Raw genomic sequence first — 25,201 nt, forward strand, 5'->3', positions numbered from 1 at the left:
TCAGCAGCTCACCAGGACCTTCCTGGCACTGTCACAGAGGTGGTGTTACTACAGGCTTGCTGTGCTGGATTACGTTTTACTGTAGCCACAGGTGTTGCTGTTATTGTGTCCAACCCTCGCCTCCACATGCTGCTGTGTAATCGCAGCAGGCCCTGCGCCCTTTCCGTGCGGATGACGTGATTACGCATGAAACTATGAGGGAAGTTATGAGGCATTAAAACGGCAGCACCTTTCACACACACACACACACACACACACACACACCGTTCCCCCAGGTACGGAGGGAGTGTGTGTGGGGGGGTTGTAGGAGGGAGGGGTCTTTGCTCCTGGTAGAGCCTGACAGTTCCGCACTATTGGCTGACAGCAGCGGGACTCTTACCTGTACCTGTGGGAAGGAGTGCCATTCGTCATCGTCCGACTCCAAATCAGGATCAACTTTTCCTTCTTCCAGCAGCCCGGAGAGGTAGAAGTCGGCCAGGACGGCTGGTAAGTCAAGGAGCGACTGCAGCAGGACTCCGAGCATGGAGCCTATCACGTCGTGGAGCGAGGAGAGAGTCGGCGAGTGGCTCCAAGGTGAGGAACATGTTGCGCTTTTCTCGCTCTTCTCGCGCCTTGATCGCCTCACAGGTACTTGGCTCGGACGGGGAAGTCAGAAATAGAAGCGCCACACAAATCCTCTTGGAAGTGAAAGGTGGAGGTGGAATGAGGAAGTGGCCTGCGCGGAGGGAGAAGCCACAACAGTCTTGTTCTGATCAGTGTCAACAGCTGAGGCGTCAGAAACCGCGTACATGGCCGCCTGTTTTCCACTTCGATGACATGTTGCGTTCACTGACCGTATTGATTTATGTGTCCTGTAGCCCAGTGAGTCATGTAGGGAGAGTTTACTGCTCAACCCAGAGTTAAGTGCATGGATTCTCACATGCTTGCTCATACGGAAACTGCACTACTATTGCTACTACAAGAATACTTGGCTAAATTAACAATGCACAAAATCTTGTTTCACACTTCATACACAAATATTGTACTTCATATTCATTCATTTATTCAACAGCTATAATTACTAATTAAACTGAGATTAAGAGTTTACATACAAATACACAGTCAATGTGTAAATATGATGTACAGTCACAGATTAAAGTATCCAACAGTCTATGAGATATTTAGGATTAGCTCCATTTGGATACAGCATTAACGCACCACTTATGTATTAATACATTAATGATCCAGTAATACAATAATATAACATTGACAGGGCCCGATCTGCATAATCAGTTATTTTTGATACTTTAAGTACATTTTGTTGTTTGTTTGTACCATATAAGGTGTGTTTATATAGTTTAGTATTGCTATTTTTGCTAAAGTAAATGATTATAGTACTCTATCACTGGCTATTACATGTAATAACACATTTTAGACAGTGTATTCAGAGTATTTGTGCTTTTATTTTCAAATGCTTTAAGTCATTTCTTCAATAACATCCATACTGAATTATCTTTAATGTAGTTTATTGATTATTTTGCGAGAATACGATATAATTCTCTTGTTTCTTCTTCTTCCATTTTTTTCAAACCTAATCGCCAACATGTATCTTTTTTTTCATGCTTCATGCCTGCAGCCCTGCTGATCCTCTGTCAGTCTGTGCTCCCTCTGCATGTCTCTGCCTGTACACACCTGTGACTTTCTGACTATGTGGGCTTTCCATTTATACATGTGCGCTGCCTGTGGTTAAATCCTGGTTAAGTGTGTGTGCTTTTATGTCCCGCCGCCAGGTTTGGACGCCCCCTTGCATCAGTATCCGGTCTCGGAGTGGCATTTATCTGGTTTGGATCTGCTCCAGCTGACCTCTCACGACCTGGAAAAGCTGGGAGTGCATAAGATCGGACACCAGGAGCTCCTGCTGGAGGCGATTGAGAAGCTCTGCTCTCTGGTGAGGGAGGACGCAGAATCATGTGTGTTTGTGTACAATATGTGTCCATAGCAGTGCTCTGTGTTTCCAAGAGGCTGGGTGTGTGTGTATGTGTGTGTGTGTGTGTGTCATCTTGTTGACTTGCTGCAGTGTCGTGCATGTTCAGATATTAGAGCGCAGAGGTGTATTTATTCCACCGTCACACTGTTTTTAGAGCCTGCTCTTGTTTGCTCAGTGGAACCAGCAGCTGTTGGACAAATCCAGCCAGAACACACAACTGCTCTTATTTCCATACAAGTCCTGTTTCAGTGAAGTCAGAGCCTTTAGCAACATGCTGCCAGTTTGAGTTCACTGCTTCACTTTGCCCTCCACGCTTTTAAATCAAAGTCCCCCTTGTCAAGCATATCATAGAAAAGTACTTACTTTATTTTTCTAGCTCAAAACATCAAAGGACTAGTCATGCTTCAACTGCAACCAAAGCAGATTTAGAACACAAAAGCTTATGCCTGATACTTTACATGCAAATTTCTGGGAAAGTTTGTAGTCGGCAAAAAAAAAACAAAAAAAAAAACTTCTGCCTCCCCTTTGATGCTCTATCCTATTTTTTTAGCCCCTTGCCTAATTAATTTCCCTCCCTGTCTAAATTTGAGAGGGAGTTTTAGGACACTTGATTACTTGTGTGTGTGTGTGTGTGTGTGTGTGTGTGTGTGTGTGTGTGTGTGTGTCTTTGTATGGGGGAGGGGTGCTTGTGTGTTTCCAGAATGGCCTTTGTTGCGATGGAAGGACTAATTGAGTAGGACAGTACCAGCCAAGGTTCCAGCTCTGGTGGTGTAACAGTCTGTGGACGTAGGGCTAAAAGCTCAGGCTGCTTAAGCTGCTTGTTGTGCACTCGCTGAAATAAACATAATACTGATTGAAACAGACGTTAAGGGTTTAACCCAAAGTTGGTATGAATGTGTGAATAAAGTCTCCCCGTAGTAAAAGCTTCCAAAAAGTGCATTTGTGTGAAATTGTTTAACCTAAGACAAGATTAGAAGCCATACGCAGATATATGGTTTAAATTGTTACCTTGACTACAGTGTGTGTGTGAGTGTGGGTGTGTGGGTGTGTGCATGTGTCCGCCTCTCTTCCCTCTCTGCCTCGATGCTCCGTGAAGCGCTAACACTGAGCTCATTCATAAAAAGCAACCATCAGACGCTCACATGGAACAGACCAAACACGTTCAAGTGCACCGTTACATAATTAACAACCACAGCGTTGACGAGGCCATGAAACATTCACGGCCACTTGTTGGCGGAGGCTTGTTGCGACTGGTTGGTGTGTGACAACAAAGCCCGCTGGAACCAAACCTCTCGACCACCGACGAGTGGCTTGGGACAATGACCTGCTCCTTCTGCAGTGGTTGCGAGGAGTCACGTCTCACGGCACCGGCCAGCAAACTGTGATGACAGGCGCATTATGTCTAGCGAGCTTTTGATGTGGTAGCATTGGTTGATGTGCTCGATGTAAATGTGGTGGACAAAACATTAAAACCGCCTCAGCAACAAAACTTGAATGAACATGAAAACAGCTCAGACAAAAACTGAAGATTACACTGAAGGTAGGATTTATTGCAGAGAAAGGAAATAAGCACATCTTTTTTGCTATTGCGATTTTTTATTATCTTAATAATGTGTTGCAAACTGACTGCTTTGAGATAATATGGTGCTTTTATATGATTTTCTGCCTTAATATATAAGATATTTGCTGGATTACTGCATGTTTTATCCAAAGATTTTCCAGGAACGTCACTGCAGCACTAAATATCGATATCATAAAACTACATACACAGTGAAGAGGATTTTATCTGTATTGTCTGCCTCTCTATCATGACAGGTTTTTTCTGGGATGTAGCTCAGCAGCAGGATTTTTTTCATCTAAAATGTGTAATTTTTAGAAGGCATAAATTCATCTCTTAAGCGGAAACGGCACTAACTTCTCCACCAGCAAAACACCAGAAAGCGATACATACCAAAGAAGTCAGACTCAGTAGTAACCCTCCCTTGCTCTTAATTCAGCAGACACTTCAGTTATTATCATGATTGTTTTCACCAGCCGCTTGCATAACCCACAGTTATGTTGACCTTGCCCTCTGTCGAGTGTTTTTTAGCAGTGTTGGGGCATTTTATGGCTTTATTCAAGAGCGGAAAGAAGAGAGTTGCAACATAGAAAAGGTCCCGGGTGAAAACAAAACCAGGGTACAACAATATATGAAATGCGTATGAAACACAAGCCCCTGTGAAGTGCTGTAGGCAGGAAGAGGGGAAGTTATGCATTAAACATCACAGATTGATGTATAACACTGTGAGAGTGTTTCAGGAGTGGAGCCGACCTTTCACCGGGGTGTGTGTTGGTGTGTGCGCGTGCTCTCCAGACGTATGGTTTAGGTGGCGAGAACCTGCGAGGCCTGACGGAGAAGCTGCGCGCCGTCTCCCACAGCCTCCAGATGGGCATCCAGGGCCGCTGGCGCCTCAACAGCTACGACGGACGCAGCACCACCAAGCTGCCTGCTGGCGTTCTGCAGCTCGTAGTGGAGCTCATCACCTCTGCCAAAGGACTCTTCTCTTTGCTCAACAGGTCTGTAAAGAGGGAGTTATCTAACCGTTATGTGTACAGCTCTCCAGCTTCTATTTTGTTCTGCAGTTATTTTTCCACCCAGAAAATGCTCTCTGGTGTGTCTTATAAAAATAGTTGCGGCTCTGTTTTTTGTTGCTGTAAAAAAAAAGATGGCTGCCATTCAGCGGTATGGCCTTCACATGCCGATTATTAAGAAAGCTGACACCTGTTCCTTAAAAGTTTCCACCACTCTGTTGCACCTCTTTCATTTCCTCTCTGTGTGACTTTCTAAGATCCACAATTTGTCTGTGTTCCTTTTAATTATCCCACCAGTGTGAAATGAATTCATTGTGCTCCAGACTTATTTGAAATGTAATCCCCGTCTTCCCAGGTATCAGTTTTTCCAGCTCAGTGGATACACCATCAGCAAGAACATATTCAGCTACTGCAGGGCGCTGGGAGACATCGTCCACAAGGTTGGTGCGTTTGTGTCTTCAAGCAGTTAAGTGCATAAAACTCGCGAGTGAGTAATTCTTACATTTTACACTGTTATAATCTGTCCCTCAAATGGCTTCATCATGCAAACTGAATGGCTCAGTCCACTTTGCCGCACGTGTTCATGAAAACACATGTGGTGTTTTATCTTAAGAGGAACCACACATGAGTAAACCATGGTATTATCACGCACACGAAAACTTCCAGAGAGGAACTACAGCCTGTTGCGTGGTCAGGTACTTCTTTTTAAGATCAAACCCTAAAATGCAGCAGGGGAAAGCAGACTCACACATCCTGCTCCTCAGCTAGGCTTGAGTAATGTATTCTTTATCTTTACATTCCTGGCATATTTGGAGGCGGCCGTACCTTGAAGTAGCTTAGATCGGAAGGATTGGGCTGGAGGGCTGCAGTTTGTTGGTGTTTACTACTGCATGGTAGAATGAAATGTCTGAAAGAAATGGGAGGAGAAGGAATATTTATAACTGGATGTAAAGTGGGTCAACAGTGTTCACAGGTAGCAGAGGGGACAGGCCTGGATGTGTCGCAGTGCCTCGGGGAGGGAGGGGGGGAGGAGAGCAAAAGGGGAAGGCGGAGAAAGGAGGAGGAGACTGAAAGAGAGGGACTGCACTGAGACTATTAGCTGACTTTTGACTCCTGGGGGAGTGCATGTTACTGAATGAACAACAGGGAGCAACAGGCAGATCGAGACTATTAACGGCGAAAGGGACGCCGTGGTGGCGTCAGAGATAAATCACCTGACAGAAGTGAAGCAGAGAAGAGGACGAAAAGAAGACAGAGCGGCAGAGATAGCGGAATGAGAGATAATTAGAGAGAGGTAAGGAGAAGCTGTGGGTGAAAGAGGACGCTCAGTATTTAAAGGGGTTTATATATAGCCCTCTGTAGCCAGCTCTGGACGCCCGCACAGCACGACAGGTACGGTTCTCACCTCTATGATTGGATAACTCTCCACAAGGTGATCTGCTGCTTTTGTACTTTGCTTGACTGCTTAAAAAGGCTCAAGCCCACACTTATACACATCGCTGAGTGTGGTTTCTGTTTGTTGGTTATTGCAAATCATACTTTTTAGAGTTTTTTAGGGAATGCTCTGTTTTCTTTAAGGGCTTGATAAGAATGTTAGTTAATATTCAGACTAACCAGATATAGCAGTTTTACATGTTTAGCCAAAAGTTTGAACAAGCCTACAGGACTCTCATGTGAGAAATGAGAGCTGGAGTCTTTATGTTGGTGTACAACAGCGGTAACATTATTCTTATGGACCAGAGAGGGAGGAAGGAAGCATTGATTTCAGAGGGTTATTGAGGTTGTTTACTCTCATCGGATGTTTTTGCCACTGCGAGGTGATTCAGACTTGGGCCCGCTGACTGTTGTTTTCATTCATTGAGTGAGCGTTCAGTAAGCCGAAACCGTCACAGAGCTGATCATCGTCTGGCCATTGTTTGTTCAATTCCTGTTTTTTGATTTTGGCGTGCCATTGTGCGTTTGCGCATGCAGGTGTTTTAAAGGTAGGAATGACTGTCAATGAGAAGTAGTTCTCTACGAAGAGCATTCTGTCCAGTGAGTTCAGAGTCATGTAAATTAGTTTTTGATGAGCTCACTTGCCAAACTTCCTGGCCAATCACTGAAGTCAAAACAGTCTAAAATTAACATATAGTAACTATAGAAACATTGGAAATAGATGGGGTAATTTCATATCTATAAAACCTGGACAGTTCCTGTTTTGGCAGGTGCTGAGCAGTTATTAATTTAAAAAAAACCTGTTGCAGGTGAGCCAAAAGGTCAGTTTTGGGCAGCTGAGGAGACCTCACACCTGCTTAACAGACAAGAGAAAATGAGAAATCTCATGCACGTGGGTTCAGGCTTCATCTGTCGGCTCAACTGTCATCATAGCATTATAAACCTGCAGCCATAGGGCTTTGTAGAAGAACACGCTCATATATGCACACTTGTCACATGTACTGTACAGCTGAGTCACATTTTACCACAGAGAGCACATCATCAGTGTATTATTTACCCTTGCACTCACACAGACTAGTACAGACTCCTGGCTGATTGATTCTGGTGTCGTGTCGCCCTGGGACATTCCTGACGCCACGGCTTCATCGTGACGACCTTTTCTGTAGAACCACTTCCACAGACGCTGCATCACAGCCTTGACGCTGAAGAAAGGACCATTATTTCCTGTTTGCCTGTGTTCCTTTAGAGTGCCTGTGTGTTCCTCCTCGCACCCTGAGGGTGATCAAGGTCAGCAGTCAGCTGGTGTTGTTGGGATCCCACGCATAAAGTTGTCAGGTCTCACTTTCGCTCAGTCTGCTTTGAACCAGCCGAGCTGCAAGCAAAGTCCAGGAGAGAGGGAGAGAGAGAGGGAAGAGAGGGCCCTGTGAACTGTGAACTTGGATATCAGAGCAGAAATTCATTTCAAAGCATAAGATTAAGGTATGTGCGTTTAATGGTGACCTCTGAAAGGGTCTTGACATAAGAACCGTCACCTGACTCTAACTCTAAGGGATTTTAATGTTTTAACTTTAAAACATTAACATTTGAAGGAGCTGCTGAGACAAATCCGTGACTGTTTCTCTGTTTAAAAGGTGACAGTTTGGTTATGTAATGCTTTTCTCTGTCCGGAAAGACATAATAATAGAATACAACACACTAAAAACTGCTCTATCGCTTGAAGCTAGTGCTGCTGGAGGACTTATTTAAAGCTCATGATGGAAGTAATAAAGGGTTTGAATGCCATAACTTATTATTTACGGTGCTGAAAAATACAGCACAAGGGAAATCCAGTGCTGACAGATGTGGTGCAGCGAAAGGCAAGGAAGTGGAGAGGAAAAGGGGTTGTGTGATTTGGATGGAAAGGTGAGGAGGAGGTGTAAAAGAGCTCAAACCTGGTGATGTCTCCCAGGCTTTTTATAGCAAGTGTGTGACCTGGTGGCAAATGAAGTCCAAGTGTGTAAACAGAGACACAGACGGAACATGACGGGACTCGACTCGACAAGGCTTGTGATTCACAAGGCTTTGATACATCGCATTTGAAGTCGCAGACGACAACAAAAAGAAAGAAAAAAGGTGGAAATCTGTTTAATCGTGTGTAATCAACACGCTCTGTGTTTGCCCACGCAGGTACATTCATGTGTCGCTGCATCTCTGTGTGACAGCTTCCGCCTTTTTCGCGCGTGTGTGTTCATTCTTGTTGTCCGCTTTATTTAAGAATGCGAACACCCACATAATAGCTCGTCTTTGTTTCCAAGACAACTGTTGAGGGAACGGCTTCCAGGCACAAAGCGCTGCTGTAAAAGTTAGCTCACCAGCTGATCGAGCCACACGGCATGCTTCACAACACAAGACCCCTCCTCGCATCAAGTGAGGGTGATACATGTTGCTTTACAGTGCAGAAGAACACAAAACATTCATAATTCTCACCTTTTATGACAATGAAATAGAAGATTTCTGTCACTTTTTTTCTCAGAATTCGTATGAAGATGAGTTGAATCTCAGCGTGCTTGAGATTGTCGACCATTTATTGATGTCTGCAGTACAGTTGTGGCTAATATGTAACCACCGTAGCTACAATAAAGTGGAATAAAAAGTCAGCCTTGAATGGCTGTCATTTTGGCGCAGAGCTGCACAAAATGTATTCAACTGTTGCTTTTCTTGATGGCACTGAAGGAATTGGGAGTTCTGTGTGGCATATTTTCTACTTCCTGTTTTCTAGTTATGCCTCTTGGCTTGCAGCACTTGCATTTTTTAATTTTTATTTACATTTGATCTGTGTTTGTCGCAGCAGTGACAACCTGCTTGGTAATAAACCTGTTATGAAAGACCAGAGCTGCCCTTGGACTCCTTTTTCTGCTTTAAGTCGATGGAGAACTGAAAGCGCTTCATCTCTACAGTAACTGTACTGTTTGATGCGACAAATCTTGTGTTACAAAACCTTAGGGCTTCCTTTCGAGATGTTGTTTTGTTATTTTCAAGTGAGGCATTTTCGTTAATATTTTGTCGAGGGAGAAGTCGAAGTGGAGCGACGCTGGAGGCTCTTGAGGACTCTTGACATTTGTTAAATGATTTAGAGTCAGAAGGTTATTATGTGTGCATGGATTTGAGGTTGTAGCCTATAATTCATATGGATACAATGTCTCTTTGTGTCTAGAAGTCATCCTGAGAACTGCTTTGTGTCCTGTGCACTCTGTTTTCCCACCACACCCTGCTGATGGTACATGGGTTTCAGGGCAGAAGTGTACCTATCGTCCATCTCACGCACATCAATGCGTTGTTTCCTGTTCTGGCACAGTTGAAAATAAATATAGAATCATTGTGGTGAAGCTTCTCGCGAAGTGGCCCCTAGTGCAACAGAAATCTGAGGTTTCGGATGTGGCTGTATTTTCACCTTAGGTCAAAACATCAGTGGTGAGATGCAGGAAAGAAAGAGGTGTTACTGTACTGAAGGTGTGCAACAAGATTTAAACCTCAGCTACAGATCACACTCACAACATGGATCTGGTCAAGAGTTTCTGTTATTGGTTTAAACGATGCATATAGTTTTCCCTGCTAGTCTTAATCGGCTTTAAACAAGTTAAACAACATTAATTTTTATTGATTTAATGGGTCAGGTTTGCCTTACGTTTGCAGTGTCAGAACAAACTATGTTAAATGTTTTTAGCCGTGGAGTGGCTGCGTTGGCAAAGTCATTCTGCTGGTTGGTCGTTGATCCACCGCTTTGGCCCACACATAAAATATCTTTACTATTAATGGTATGAGTATGTAGTTGTAAGCTGAACAACTCCCAGGATGGATTGTCATAACTTGGTGGCTTTTGTTAATGATGCTTTACTTTGTGTTTAATGCTAATTAGCAAATGTTAGCATGCTAAAACACTAAACAAAGATCAAACATTATGTAACTAAACACCACATGTTAGCATTTTCACCGTGAGCATGTTACCCTGCTGCTGTTAGCATTTAGCTAAGAGCATCACCGTGACTCAGGACAGCCTCACAGAGCTGCTAGCACGGCTGTTAGTCTTGTTTTTAATATCTTTCCTATAATTGCCTAAAGTTTCTTGTGGTATCATTATGTGGCACAAACTCCTCTTAGTGGCTAAAAGTAACCCTTAATCTATTTTCGGATGGTCTGTTTGCACTAATAATATGTTGTTGGTAACATTAGCAGCTGGCTCTGAAGCTTCAGCCCCTATAACTAGCTAGCTAGCTAGCTTAACATTAGTCACTCTAGCATACAGCCAGTGTGCCATGACAAGGCTACTTTGCTCGAGCAGGGATCAAGATAAACATCTGAACATCTTTGGGAGTTTACACACAACCTTTAGTTGTTTTGTTGTGTAAATAAATCTCAGGTTGTGCAACTCTCAAGTATCCACACTCAAAAGCCCGAGGGGAACGGCGACACACACACAACAAACAGGATGAGTCGAACTGACCGGCCATCACGACAGCAGCCTCTCCCGCTCGTACCCCTCCCCGAGGCCTCGTGTCACAGCCTTTAATTAGCACAGAAATCCAGCCGGGTCTCACTGTTGATCCCTTATTACATTTCACAGGGATTAGTTTCCCTCAACAACCCTTTATGTAACTCAGCACACCATCAGGCATGGCAAATTAGCTTAGGCAGTAATGGTATGTGCCGTGCGTCCGTTCAGCGATGACGCTCCTTCGTCCAGAGCCGCCCAGCTCGCACCAGGCTCATTATCAACACCTTCCTCCCAACCGGAGATTAAGCAATTTAGTTCAGCAGGTGTGCTGATTCCAGCACTGTAACTGTGACAATGACTTCCTGTACATGCACACGTGTGTGTAGAAACGCATACACATACATTACATAAAGTATGTAGGGATTAGCATAAAATTTCAGATTAAGTGGACATAACACGGTGCTAAAAGGATTTTACACTTGCTGTGCTTCCCATTTGATAGAATTTGTGTTCTGTTTTTGTTTTATTTATAAAAGAGCACCTCTGTGATAAAAGCCTGTAACACACCGGTGAAGGTTTAGGGTGATGCCTCTCTCCCCTCGGGATACTGTTGGCCTTTCGCTTCCTGACTCACGCTGTGAAGAGGAAATGGGACATGAGTTTTGAGTCAGATTGTCCCATTTCCACAAATCAATATCAGCATTACGTCGGCTGCTGCTACGCCTCTGATGCTGAAGCTGTAACTCATGTCGTGTTGTCTCTCTCCTCCAGCAGGACACCACTGTCTATGAGAAGGAGAAGGACATCATCTCTGTGGTGAGAGTGCCAGCTGTTTCTACATTTTTGACCACGTTACCACCTAAAAGCAATGTCAGTTGTTTGACGTGGTTTGTTTCGCGCTCTAGTGCCGTCAGCTGGTGGAAGTGTGCGATGAGATCCTGAACTCCAGCCCTGAGGCGCTTCTTACTCACACCGCTCAGCTGGAGAGCGTCGACCTGGTGCCCGTGTCACCTGGTGATCACCTGGTAAAGCCATCTCCCACTTAATAACCTTAAATAACCTTTTGACATTCTTAAATGTAGATTTTTTTTCATTTATGTCTAAGCACATGCAAAAGTGCTCGCACGTTTTCTGTACTCTACCTGCATTGTAGCATATGCAGAAAATCAAAGGTAGTTTGATTAATTGATCAGCAGTGCAGTAATTGGGAGCTATTTTTTATAATCAGTTGATTTATTTCGCTATTTTATTCCCTATGTAGCCGCTTGGAGGAAGGAGTTTCTGACAGTTAGACTTTGGGAAACTGTGATTGACAATGTGTTGCAAGCATCAAATTCAGAATACGCATATATTTACAAAAATCAATATAGCTGATGAGGTCGAACATTAAATATATTGTCTTTGTACTGTTTTCAATTGAGTATGTGTCAAAAAGGATTATCAAATGATCACATTCTGTTATATTTATTGTTCTTGGAAACCTTTTTTGGGTCGTACTGTGTGCAGATTAAAGGAAAACTGTTCATTTACTGTGGAAAAACTGTAAACCAACACCTTTCAGTGATTATTCAGTCACTCCACTCTGCTCCTTTCTTCTCCATCCTTTAGCTCTTTTGAGTTCTTTTCTGTTCGCCTGTGCAGCATCTCACCATCTCATTATTAGCCTCATTTTAAAAATCATCTCACCGTTTTATCACTTCACCAGTTTCCTGACAATCAACTCTTATTCCGTGTCTTATTTTCTCTCTTTCTCTCTCTGTCTCATTTTCAGTATTCTTTCTCTGCCTTCATCCTCGCCTGGGGTTTTCCATCATCACTTCGTTCCACTCATCTCTTCTCTCATCAAACTCAAGGTTCTCCCTGTCCTCATCTTTGTATTCTCCCCTAAACCTTCCCTCTCGTCCAGTAGTTCACAAACAGCTTTCTGTTCCGGCCTCTTCTCCCCTCTTAGCGCCTTCGCCATCGGTCGGTACATTGCGTACAACAATTATGGCTCCCTTCTCTGCCTTTTTTCTGCATCATCTAGTGTCCTTTTCCTTTTATTTCTATGGAGCAATTTTGTTCAGCACATTTTTTCGACCCCTTTGTGTGCTCAGCCCATTAAGTAAAAACTCTCATGTTGGATGGTAATAGCAGTCCCATTTCCTAGTGCTCGCTTACTCGCTCTGTTGGCCTTCCTAATCTCCAGTGCGTTGTCTTAAAAGCAAATGTGCGCATTTTGTAGCTCCGCTTCATCACCTCTGGTGCTGTAGACAAGCATACATTTTGTCTTCGTTTGTGTCCATGGATGCATAAGTGTGTTTGGCTGCAGGTGTGTGAAGAGGGAGGGTTTCAGATGTTGGGGGGTAATTCTTCATGTGTCGCCAGTAGACCAGGATCATTTTTACCAATGTGCTCGACAACTAGCACCAAAACGAGCGACTGACTGACAACGAGGTCTGCCTCCTAAATGCTTGAAAGTAATGGGAACTAAAGACAGAATGAAAGGGAAGTGAGACGCGGGAAGAATCATAATTCACATACACACTTTCTCAGTTCAAAACAAATCTAAAAGTAAAAGCTTGCTTTTTTTCCTCTTTCATTTTCCTCCAATATAAATCGATTCCAATCAAAAAGGAGAAGTCTAAGCTCATTTTTACACTTTGAGCGTTGCTGGTAAATGTCTTTAAAGCACAGAGAGTGATGGTTTGTGTGTTCTCATCGTTGCATAAAAGCCTTTTGTTTGGACTGTAGAGAAACATAAGTGGATGGTTAGCAAAGATGATGAATAGCTTGCATGTGCTGGTGAAGTTATCTCTGGGAGGTGCGGTGCCAAAGCCCTGCAGATTATTACCAACTATATCATCAAAATCCATAAAGAAATATTATTGCCATGGTAACACCTTACTTTAACCCCCATTTCCATAGTTTATATGATTACTGTGTTTCATTATTTGTTTATACCAGCTTCCATTTGTGGCTCATATATAATGTTTTTATATAGTTATAAACATATATAGTTATAAATGTTGGATTTAGGAGTGATGGGAGGATATTGTCTCTTATCGTCTGTTCACATCAGTTCAAAGTTTAAACTTTCATTCATGTTTCTGTTGTCTTGTGACATGCATTGATTATGTGATCTGGGCTGTGGCTCTCCCCAAATTGCATTCAGACTCAAAATAGTCAATCAAGACAGACCGATGGGTAAATACAGACTGAAGAATCACAGAGCCATGTTTATGAGTCCTTTAAGGTGACTCTGATGTGCAGAGCTGGCATTGTATATAAGTATGTATAACATCTCCGCCTGTCTCTGTCTCTCTTTCAGGGGATTGAGATAACGTCCACCGGCTCCAGTAACCACTACGTGACGGGAACCGCGGCTGAGGTCAGGCTCTCTCGTTCACTTTCCTGCTTTCACTGTTCACTCACGAACCATGCAGAGTTAAACATGGCTGCCGTCTCAGTGCTCTTAGCCAATCCTCTGAAGAGCAGCGTGACTCAGACCTCTGCTCCTCTCGAACCCCGGAGCAAAAGGATTGACTTCAGCTGCAGTTTGTCTTTCTGCAAGAGCCCCATGAAGCCTCACAGGGTTTCACTTCGTAGCCAGTGGCGTCTTGTTAAAAATGGTGCTAACATGTCAGAGTGTAACAGGCGACAAGCTGTGACTCTGCTACTCTTTGAGGGTTTGATCTGCTAAGCGCAGATGTTGCACTCGTTCTGTCTGGGTGTCTCGTCTAGAAGGAACTGGAAGTGTATTTTCAGTTGTGAGCAGCAAAAATAAAGAAGAAGAATTATCAGTTTTTCTGTCTTTGCGACGAGGAAAAAAATTCATTTCCTGGTTGTTTTCGGCGGCAGGAGAATAACGTCTGTCTCTGCAGTGAATTCTGCTCTGCACAGCTGAAGTATGAAATTTTAATTTGGATTCATTTATTATGGAAGCATGAGCCCCAGACCAGGCAGAAATCCCCTTGGAAGTACTTTTATGTGACGCTTTATTTTTAGATGTTGGCTTATCTTTCTTTGCTTCATTGAAACCAAACTGAGCCCTTGTGCTGCAAATACTTATAAATATCTGCTGGAGTCTGCTGACTGCAAACACATTAGATGACAAATCATGCTTTATTTTATATTTGTAATGAACAAGGAATTTTTTTATTTTGCTGCCATTAATAAGGTTACAGCTTTATCTGTACATTGGATATATAGGACAATTTTTTCCTTTTTATAAGCCAGTGTCAGTCAAGTTTGACAGTCATGCCTATAGTAGCTGATTATTAAACCGGAGGGAACCACAGGGAAATCTGCTACTTAGGACTTATTACATCAAAACCCTGAGTATGTTGATTTTGTTAACTTTACTTTTAATTGATTTGGCTTCTCTGGGAAAATAAAATCACCCCATGGAAAGAGCGGAGGTGCATCATTTTCTGAGCGAGGATCAGTTCGGGATCAGGGGGCTTGTAACATGAACTCGGTAGTGGCGGAGGAGTGTTTATCAGCCAGAGTAAGGAGGGCTTGTAAAACGAGTGCGAGGGCAGCTCTCCACCGGGACGGGAAGATGGAGATGTTATTTTTCCATGATGTCAACAACAAAGTACCCTCGGCTCCCCTGCTACTGCAGTTACATCACTGCGCCTGACTGCTAATAAGAGACGTGACCGCTGCCCACATGCACACGCATGCATGCAGCCTGTCAGTGATCTGTGGATTGAGAAAGCACATGTAATTATAAACTCAGCCTGGATACTTCTACTGTGATGTGCCCACAAAGATATGATTCCATTCCAATGAATCACCTTTGGGTTTCCTCACAACATTAGCGATTAGTGATATGACTATGCAGTAATAGATGCCCTGCTGCTGTCAGATGTTTGCCACACCCTGATCGATATTCCTTTTGATACTTCCAGCATTTGTCCCTAAAGACTAAAAGTTACTCTGAACAATATTCACTTGGGTTTTATTGTGTCTCCTTTTGCAGCCTTCATCTGACGTCTATGTGAAGATCTTGGCTGGCGATGAAGTGATTCAAGTCAACGACCAGATAGTGGTGAGCTTTCCAATACGTACGGCTCTATTTCATGTTTTCATGTGGTCCTCGCCGGCTAAACCTTTGTGCCAGTGTGAGCTGAGACAAACATCTGCACATTTACGGTTCCTGCAACGTGCTTCGCCCCGTGAAACAATAACCATCTGTTGTGCTGCGTCAGGTGGGTTGGAGCAGAGCGAACCTCGTGAAGAAGCTGCGGGAGAATCCCAGCGGAGTGACTCTGGTCCTGAAGAAGGTTCCTGCCTCAGTGCGACGCAGACACCCGATCCAGCTCTCCTCCACGCAGGTCAGGGACCATTACAGTCCTCCTCCACTCAACTGCTCCATCAACTTCCCAAAGCAGCAAAGGAGAAGTTTGAGTTTTCCTTTCTGATTTAGACAGAAAACTGTAATATACAGAGATTTTGATATGGATGATGTATGTGCAGATTGCCTTGCTCATAAAAATATGAATACTTTCTATTCTGGACACTCAAGAAGCTTTTGACCTTCAAAAAATTAATTTTAAACAAAATATCTGACCTCTATCCACATGATACCTCCTCTGTGAGCAGCAGAATTTTCTGTCCGTTCAACACTAATATCTTGATATTTAAAATTTGATTTTCTACGTGTCACCCCCCCAAACCCATTCTGACAGAGCACTGGGAAAAACTGTGCATATCACCACTGTACACCAGTATATCAGATTACTCATGGTGGGTGCACACATTACATTCTTCTTGTTGCCGTTTTACTCAGACTTTCCCCCAGAAGCTTGTGGGCCTGAAAACTTAATTTAGAAACTGTCTAATTGTTTGTGAAGTCATTAGAAGAAACCTCAAGCCAATAGCGTTATTGTTGCACATGTATAATTTAAGATTCCTACCAGTTAGTTTCAATTTGGGATAATTACATGCAGGGGTGAAACATCAAATCATGCTTCAGAAGCCAGATTGTTTCACACAGTTCATGTCGGGGAAGCCTGAACCTTCCCTTTTAACGAGAATCCCCTCTTTGATTTCCCTTTAACTTTCACTTGGGATCCGTTTCCATTAACACTCTCTCAGCCGTCACTATGCCGACTGTTGTTTGTCTTGGATCTGCACGCTGAATTATACACTGCAGACAAGCACACACACACTCGGCGCGTTTCACTCCCCCTTGTGACCATTACCATGTTAATCTCAGCTCCAGTGGCCGCCGTGGGGTGAGAAAACACCCATGAGGAGATGTGAATCGGCTTTGTGTGTCAACTCCTTATCGGCCAGCTTTTATCAAGACTTTCACAGACTGTGTGTCTCTGTGTGTTGGGGTTTGTGCTGTGTTCCCACTTCCTAATCCACAGAGAAGACCTGAGGAGAAGGCTGCCATTACAATCCGCATGACATCCGCCTCTTTAGCCCCTCCGCTAACCCCTAAACACACACACACAGAGAATTTAGCGTGCACACTCACATGCTCATATTTCTGCTGATTTCTTTTCAGAAGGAGGAAGAGGAGAAAGGAGAGAGGTCAGAGGAGGAAGAGGAAGAGGAAAAGGACGAGGAGGAGAATCCGAGGCACTCCATATTTGAGAGGGTAGCAGCGTCTGTCAGGTCCTTGTCCTTTAGGTGAGAACATGAATTAACTTTCGCTCTGATAATTACCTCTTCTTTTTAATAATTCTGACGTGTCATGTCATTCTGGGTAATGCAGGATTTTAAATCTGTTGTTCTTTCTGATTTGTCACGTATTAAATTTAGTAGATTTTTTCAGCAGTGTCATTTATCAGCTGTCTCAATAAAACAGAAATGCCCAAAAAAGAAACTGTGATATAACATTATACATACAGTGACTGTATAACCATAGTGGCCATTCATAGACAACATCAAAACTAATCTCAAACACAAGAAACCTCAAGATGCAACAGTGTTAATGCTGCACACGTACAGTTTTAATAATCTGCTGCTCAATTTCAGTTTAGGCTAGCTACCATATATCCAGGGATGAATACTGATTGTTTCCATAGTTTAGTTGAGGGATTATTTTTAGTTTAGCTGTAGCTCGTTGTTTTATGGGCGAGAACATAAATCATTCTTGCTCACCCAAAGAAAGTCATTGCATTGAGCTGAATGATTTATACAACAAAAATACATCATTGTGCCACACTTAGAGATATGAAATGTTTAAATTAAAGGTACCTGGAAGAATTTTTGTCTGCTAGTAGGTTGTCTGCAGCGATACCTCAGTTTCTCATCTAAAATACATTCTGTCCTCAATATGAAAAGTATTTTTTTTTTATTTCCTGTACAGCCAATAAAAAGATTGGCTGATATGTGGGAACTTGAACTGGAGGCTCTTTAGAATCATAATAAGTCATCTCAGAGCAGGTTCAACATAAGTTTGGTTCACTAGACTTCCGAGCATTTACTGGACAGAGCTGAACCTCCCACGAACCCTTCTGACCTTGTTAATCAGCCGCCAGGTTTGCGATGAGGTCACACTGCAAATGCCATAAATTCCACTACACACACCCACAACCCACGGCTAACTGGAAATGAGAGAACAGGAAGAGATGAGGAGGAAGATGAATGGGAGAGGGAGTTTTGGAGAGACGAAGAAAGACGCAAACACGGGGAAGAAAAAGGGAAAAAATGGGAGGAAAAAGAGTGATGGAGAGGCAAAAGGAGACATTGAGAGCTGATTGAGAGCAGGCGTACTCAGACAAATGGAGGGTGTAGGCTGGAATGGTGCATTAAGGTTGTAAATAATCCTGTCACATCCTGATACACTACGACTGCAGTCTAACGGAAAAAACGAGTGGAAAGTTTAGACTAATGGCTCATAAAGTCATATTTCACCTCGTTAAAAGTCGTTTATGTTATTTATAGTCATAGATATTGTTACATGATATAGTGGTTGTAATCAGGGACTCTTTTCGCTGCTTTTTGTTTGTTTGCATGTGAGTTAAATGTTTTTTTTTAGCAGCTCGCGCTCTCAGAGGCGCCTGAATGCACCATCGGCGAGTCATTTTCGACGGTGTTGTGATCGGTTTCTTTGTGTTTTCCGCTCCAGGAGAGCCATTCACGGGCCAGAGGTACAGCAGCAGCCTATGGGACAGGAAGAATCAGAGTTGCCCTCTGACAAGGAGCTGGAGGGAGGTCTGACTCTCACGTCCTATCAAAACCAACAGGGGGGGCTGTCACGGCTGTCAGCCTCAGGTAAGGAAACTTGAGCCAAGATTTTTCCTCAGAAATCCTCAATACTGTGTGCTGAAATTGTGTTTTGAGAGCATCTTGTTTTGGTTGTTAAAGCAGGATATTAGATGGACAATAAAGCGGGGTTGGGGGTTGCAGAGAGAGGTGGTCTTTGTTAAAGAAATATGAAAGAATAACTCCCATTTAAGCCCTCCAAATATATATTACTTAGAAAAAAAATATGTTAAAAATGTGAAGTAAGTAGAGAGCAGTTTGACAGAGTGCCCCGAGATCTATACAAGTCTATACAAGTGGGTCTATTTCTATTCTATATCATCGTTCAGTAGCCCATAGTTGAGGAATCTTCTGTGTTTTAACTTCAGATTGTGGACTTGATTCTCTTCTTTAATTCTTTAGGTGAAAATGCTGGTTTTCGTTTTGCCGTTACACTAAAAGGATTTTAAACTGTAACCCCCACATGGGCGAGATGACAACTAATCACAAAATGTTCCCTTAATGCAAAAACAGTGATTGTTAGTGTAATGGATTTATTAGCACTGTTCCGTGCACACAGATGAGATTTGTCACCTAGATACAAGGATGTTGATCGTATAAATTAGATGTAGATCCCTAACTGACACAAACTCAATATGCATTATAGATGTACAATATGGGCTGTTAAAAGTTGCAGCTTCACTGTCACTGGACTGTCGACACATTGCTGGATGTTTTCATCCATGGTTGGTTTGTGCAAGCTGATGACATTCATGTGTGTTTTTAGGGGAGTTTGAGGGTGTTGAGAGTTCGCGGCTCTCCCCGAGACTGAGAAAAGACCGCTCGCCGTCGCCCAGGAGTCCTTCTCCGTTGGTGTTTGGGTCATTCAGAAGTTCTTCACCTCAGGGAGTCAACCAGGAAACAGCTAGCATAAGTTCCTGCCCAGAAATGGTGGGACACATGGTGAGAGACAAGACATAAACACTTGCTCCTAGATATTTTAAACATTTTGAACCCCACTCATTGACGTTATTAAGCTATGTTTGAATTAAACTATATTTTAAACTCTTGGTTTCTCTTTTCAGGGCAATAAAGACAGAGAGAGGAGCTCTACAAAAGGTAAAAGTTTATGCTGTAGTGCTGAATTAATATAAGCACTTCAAAGCTGTAGTCGAGGTCTTCTTAATCAGGTCAAAGTCAGTAGCAGAACCAGGTTCCATAGGGGTTCAGGCCAATTTAAGCAAAATAAACACTAGTTTAAGAGCAGAAGAGAGAATAAACATATCCAGTTGACCTAGAAAGTGTCTCTTGAGGATGAACTGATTTATCTAGAGGACTTAACACAGAACTAATAACTAATGCACGTGATTCTAGTTACCAACACCATAAATATGTGTCATGCTGGGAAGAAAGTATGCACAAGGTAGTGTTTATCATTTGGAGATGTTTGGAGGGGCTATAAAGAGTAGAGATGAAGTCCAAATGTGAAAAAGAAAAGCCCTCAGCATCAGGACAATGTTTTTTACCTCATTAAAGACTCAAACCAGATCCAAATACCTCCCTGCTCCAGGGTTTGTTGATCTCTGTACGAAAACAAACAATTACTTCTCCTGCTCCTCTTCTTCTTCTTCTTCTCACCCTTTCGTCCTCGCAGGAATGTCGACGGCTATGAGTCGGCGTCGCGTGTCCTGCCGTGAGCTGGGTCGACCCGACTGTGACGGCTGGCTGTGGAAAAAGAGGAAGGAGAGCAACGTCTTCCTCACCCAGAAGTGGCAGCGCTTCTGGTTCGTCCTCAAGGGGCCTTCCCTTTACTGGTACACCAGCCAACAGGTGGGAATAAAACTGGGAATGTACTGTGTGCACTCAGTTTGAGTAGGAATCAATAGTTTTTAAATATTAATTTTGCTCCCAGCCAGTCTTAACAATACTTCGACTGAACTGTGCGTTTTGTGTTTGTTTTTTTCTGCAGGATGAGAAGGCAGAAGGATTTGTCAACATATCCAGCTACAGCATAGAGAGTGCTGGAGAGCACAAGAGAAAATAGTAAGGACGAACACCATGATCATGATCATAGTAGCAGGCTTTTTTTTAGCATGTTGTGTTTTGTAGATATTATGAAAGAAATTAAAAAGTAGTTCAGTCTGTCAGACATAGCTGTGTAGTCTGAAACAGATGCTTTATTGTTCCCGTGTGCACTGGATGACCTGCCTTGGCTTTATTCAACATAATGTAGTTATGTGTGTGATGCAGGACACTGCACAGTAACAGCCTTTTTCTACATTTTCAGAAATAACTGTTCATGAAAAAGCAAATGATGAATGCATGACCACCTCATGTGTGTGCCTCTCTCTCTTTTTTCCCTCTCTCCCCACAAGTGTGTTTAAAATGTGCCACCAGAGATTTCAGAACTTCTTCTTCGCTGCTGACAACGTCAGCGACATGAGCAAGTGAGTCGGGCCTCGTTCAGCCTGTCGCTCCTCTCTTTCTGTCTCTTTTTCCAGACGCTCAACAGATGAGTTTGATAATGCAGGTTTAGCCTCCACTTCTTACATAAATGACTTGTTCCAAATTAAATCTGCTCGACTGAGTGCATCAGTTCAAAATATAATCATTCATTCATTGCCTGCAAACACTGAGCACATCAGAGGTGTTACAGCATATTCTAACAGGTCTGCACTGCCCCCTACAGCTGGCTTTCAGCATTGTGTTTTTTTGTTCTGTTTGACTTAGTGATCACGCTCACTGAAATTTAAAGCTGTGGTAGCTGAGTCTTACAGATTACTGAAACAGAAATTGCACCTGCTTTGTCTGTGCTGACATAGCTTGTTATGTTTTTTTCTCTTCAGATGGATTAACTGTCTGATCACAGCCATACAGAAGCACAAGAAGTTCCACAAAGGCCCTGATAATGAAGAAGGTGGGGAAACTTTCTGCATGTTTATGTTTTATATTTCTACTCCTAATCTCATCCAAAATGTTTTGCAAAACCTGTGGTGCACTTATAATAGACTTTACTCAGCTTGTGATTTTGACTTGACAGTACAATTTGTTATGAGTGCATGATGGGGTGTTGGACATACTGTGATATAATGTGTCAGTGTGGTAACATCACTAATTTAGCAACGTGTGTTTGTTGGCGAACAGAATGTTACAGTGAGACAGAATCAGAAACGGAGAGGTCTCCATCACCCCGCAGAAGAAACAAGGTCAGCACAGTCAGAGGTTTACATGTGCATTAACACACACACACACACACACACACACACACACACACTAACAGAGACTTGTGTTCCCAGCAATTACATTACACAGTACATTGACTTACATTCATTTCCTGGAGAGTGACCCTAACCATAACCCAAGTATTCATCCTAAAGCTTAAGGATTTACATAATGGGGACTTGCCCTGCGTCCCCATAAGGCAGGTACATAAGCAAGGTCCCCACAACGTGACCATGTACACAGACTTTTATCCCAACAACATGAGGTATACATGTCCACCATTTGGAGCACCGCTCAGATTATTATGTATGTCATTATGTGCTTCAGAAAGTGCAGTCCCACACTCTGCCTCGCCCCAAGGGGAAGACGAACAAGGTGTCATTATCAAGTTCTTCAACAGGGGGCAGCAAAGGAACAGGTATGTTGGTGTATAACTCCGTCTGAACTCTTTCTTGCTCTCTCTGCTGCTTCCTTATTTTCTCTCTCAATGAATAATTTCTTTCATCTCAGTCCCTCTGATTGATGTTTTAATCATTTGTTAGTGGAAAACTCATCCTCATCACAACATGTTGTTTTCTTGACTTTACCCTGTGAATATTTTGCCCAATCAACTGTCAGCAAATAGATGGTTCATAACAGCCTCGTGTGTGTGATGTTGTCAACCAAACCCCACTCCTCAGTTTTGTATTTAATTCCATCTCTTTCATGTCTGTCCCTCCATCTTTACTTCCTCTTCTGTTGCCTCCCTGTCTGGATCTTCGCCCCCGTGAGAAGGAGGGTCAGTGGATGAGATGGGCATGATGTTAAACAACATAAAGGAAGGAGGAGTTTCTCTGATTGGCCATGAGCAGCCATTTACGCACGACCACTTCCGGAAATCGTTCATTCGACGCAACAAGAACCCCATCATCAACGAGAAGGCGCACACACTCCGGGCCCTGCAGAGTACCCTCAAGGTGAGCAGAGAAGTCATCCAGCACCTGGCTCAGGTTACCCTTCCTGTCCAAACACTGAGAATGATGACATACTGACACAACGTCAACCACCTTCACGCTGACTTTTATTATTAATAGGCGAGTACAGTTAATGCAGCATTTAGCAAACAAAAGCTTACATTTTCTTCTTCTTCTTTTGACTAAATTTTGCAGCTTTTATAGCTGTCATGTGATCAGGTTTAGATCATGATAAAAGATGAAGTGTTCACTGTTCACCCGTGACACCTCTGTGGAATGTTTCTTTCATTTGATCAAAGGAAATAAGAATGAAACAATATCAAATAACTTTGTACAGCACAGTTGTTGATCTCAGACAATTAGAATCAGACAGTTTGATATCTGAGTGCGTCTATGTGGTCACCGAAAGCCCTTTTTACTCTGCAGGCCAAAGAGGCGGAGCTGCTGCAGATCAACAAGATCTTAGAAGACTCTAATCTGACAGCTTCAAAGTATCGTCAGTGGAAGGAGCAGAACGAGGAACTGGTTCAAGAAATCGACAGAGCGGTCGCACTCAAGGCCTCCAAAGGAGGGGACGACGCGGCAGTGCAGGGCACACCTACTGAGGAGGTTGCCTCGGAAACTGTTGCTAAGGAAACAGCCACCGCAGAGACGGAAGGTGCATACAGACTGAGCCTCAGCGATGGGGAGCAGTTAGTGGATGCAGAACCGTCAGATGTTCTCCTGGAGATCTCCAGTTCTCCGAGCGCAGAGACCAGTCCGGCGTTAGAACTCTCTCTGGGCTCACTGCAGGACTCAATAAACAAACAGCTGAGTGAAATGGCGGAGAGTGGAGAAGCTGCCGACAACTACTTCTACATTTAAGAGCACGCGTGGAGCTGTTGTACCGCTGCAGAGTTGTAGAATCAGACAAACGTTTGCCATGCAGCACAGAGGAGTGAGAGCTTTTCATTTTCCACATCCTCTGCTGACATTCGCCAGAAAGGCTTCGTTTAAATTGCCATTAAATCAGCACTTTAATCAAGTATTTCAATGAAATGCATCAGCGCAGACTTGACTTGCAAATTTAGACCTAGATTCCCCCACAACCAACAAATATGACAAGTTTACAACAGAGAAAAGAACAATTTGCCAAGTGTCAATCCAGAGTGTATTTATGAGGACTCTTAAGGCTGTCCTGTTCCTCTAATGACAAAAATCTGTTCTTAGAATTCAATGTAATATAAGTCATGCCTCTTGTAATGTGATATGTAAATACAGTTCACTATAAATACTGTATGTATTTGTTTATTGACCTTAATAAAGGTATACATTTGAAATGTTTTGCACATACTTTGCTTCAGAAACACTGTTGTAGCTCCTTGTTGGTCAATTCTTTTCTTTGCTGTTTCTGAGCCTTCTTGCCCCCGTGGAGAACACTGTGCTTCACCACATACTGTATATGGACTTGTGCATGTGAACCATATAGTAGAGGAGTTTAAGTTCAGTGTTCCTTTCTGTCTAAGTCTGTCATGAATGCAGCAAGACAACTCCTCAAATGCTGCGATGTCGGCCCTGTTCCTCTTCACTGTAATTTTCAGCGGCGTAACAAAAAGGGAGCATGATGATTACAGAAATGTGTTGTGAAGATCGAGATCAAGGTTGCAGTCACTGAATGGGGATTTTTTATTTAGCCATTGTGTGGTTGTCCTTGTGTGCATATATGTGATTTAGATTGAGATTCAGACAGAAGATTATAAAATGCATGCTTTACAAGTGTGTGTGTTGGTCTTTTGTGCATGAATTACAATGTCATTTCTTTGCAACTCGTGTGGTGAAGGACGCGCCACTGAATAGATGAATGGAATGTTTCTTTCCAGTCTACCTGCTGTTCCAGGTCCAGTTTGTTGCTATACACTGGTGACTTGGGCTGATATTATCTTCTCATTCAGTCCGTACAAAAGTTAGAGCCATTACTTAAAAAAACAACAATATACAATGTAGGGTTTGCATGTTGCAATATATGGTGTTATAGCCCTGAGTGTGTTTATTGGTGCTGGAGGAGACTCACACACAAGCAGACACAAATTATGCAAAACAACACTCAAATTTAAAGACAATCTTGTTCTATTCAAGCACAAAGTTAGCTGACAAATTACATTTTTCACATTTCTTTTTGTTTCAGTGCCAGACTCCTCTTTCTGCCAACATTTACATTTACTTTCATCAACAATGGCACATTAGTGAGTCAGGCTTGTGCCCAAATTCACTATATTGAACTCCTGGTCTCCGCTAAACATCTCACTTACCGTTAGTCACTTGCTCAATGACGCTGATTGGAAGTATTGAATTGTTCGTTCTCTCGTCAGATCGTGATCTGTTCACATAACGGGGCTTTTTCTGCCAACTCACCCGATT

At 43.0% G+C, this 25,201-nt stretch overlaps 2 protein-coding genes across 4 annotated transcripts in view; one reads left to right on the forward strand and one right to left on the reverse strand.

Annotated features, from left to right (window-relative positions):
- rps6ka1 (ribosomal protein S6 kinase a, polypeptide 1) overlaps positions 1-686 on the reverse strand; it is a 52,393-nt gene extending 51,707 nt beyond the window's left edge. The window contains exon 1 of one of the 2 annotated variants that reach the window (XM_041954500.1): positions 386-686. In XM_041954500.1, the coding sequence (XP_041810434.1) occupies positions 386-523 (138 nt within the window). In that variant the 5' untranslated portion in view covers positions 524-686. Of the gene's footprint in view, positions 1-379 lie in introns of both variants that reach the window. The other variant, XM_041954499.1, reaches the window with a different exon arrangement.
- On the forward strand, positions 304-24,553 carry cnksr1 (connector enhancer of kinase suppressor of Ras 1). Of its 2 annotated transcripts, none has more exons than XM_041954497.1 (21): positions 304-573; positions 1,770-1,927; positions 4,320-4,522; positions 4,893-4,977; positions 11,214-11,258; positions 11,348-11,467; positions 13,753-13,812; positions 15,409-15,477; positions 15,638-15,763; positions 16,945-17,069; positions 18,514-18,659; positions 19,417-19,592; positions 19,715-19,748; positions 20,284-20,459; positions 20,599-20,672; positions 21,005-21,076; positions 21,476-21,546; positions 21,774-21,835; positions 22,179-22,269; positions 22,626-22,807; positions 23,231-24,553. In XM_041954497.1, the coding sequence occupies exons 1-21, from the start codon at positions 522-524 to the stop codon at positions 23,666-23,668; spliced, it is 2,565 nt and encodes an 854-aa protein (XP_041810431.1). In that variant the 5' UTR covers positions 304-521; the 3' UTR covers positions 23,669-24,553. The 2 variants fall into 2 exon arrangements, with proteins under 2 accessions (XP_041810431.1, XP_041810432.1); XM_041954498.1 differs by having other exon boundaries at positions 11,217-11,258.
- The last annotated feature ends 648 nt before the right edge of the window (positions 24,554-25,201 follow it).

The sequence above is a fragment of the Chelmon rostratus genome, chromosome 15 (assembly GCF_017976325.1).
Source record: "Chelmon rostratus isolate fCheRos1 chromosome 15, fCheRos1.pri, whole genome shotgun sequence".
NCBI classification, from domain to species: domain Eukaryota; kingdom Metazoa; phylum Chordata; class Actinopteri; order Chaetodontiformes; family Chaetodontidae; genus Chelmon; species Chelmon rostratus.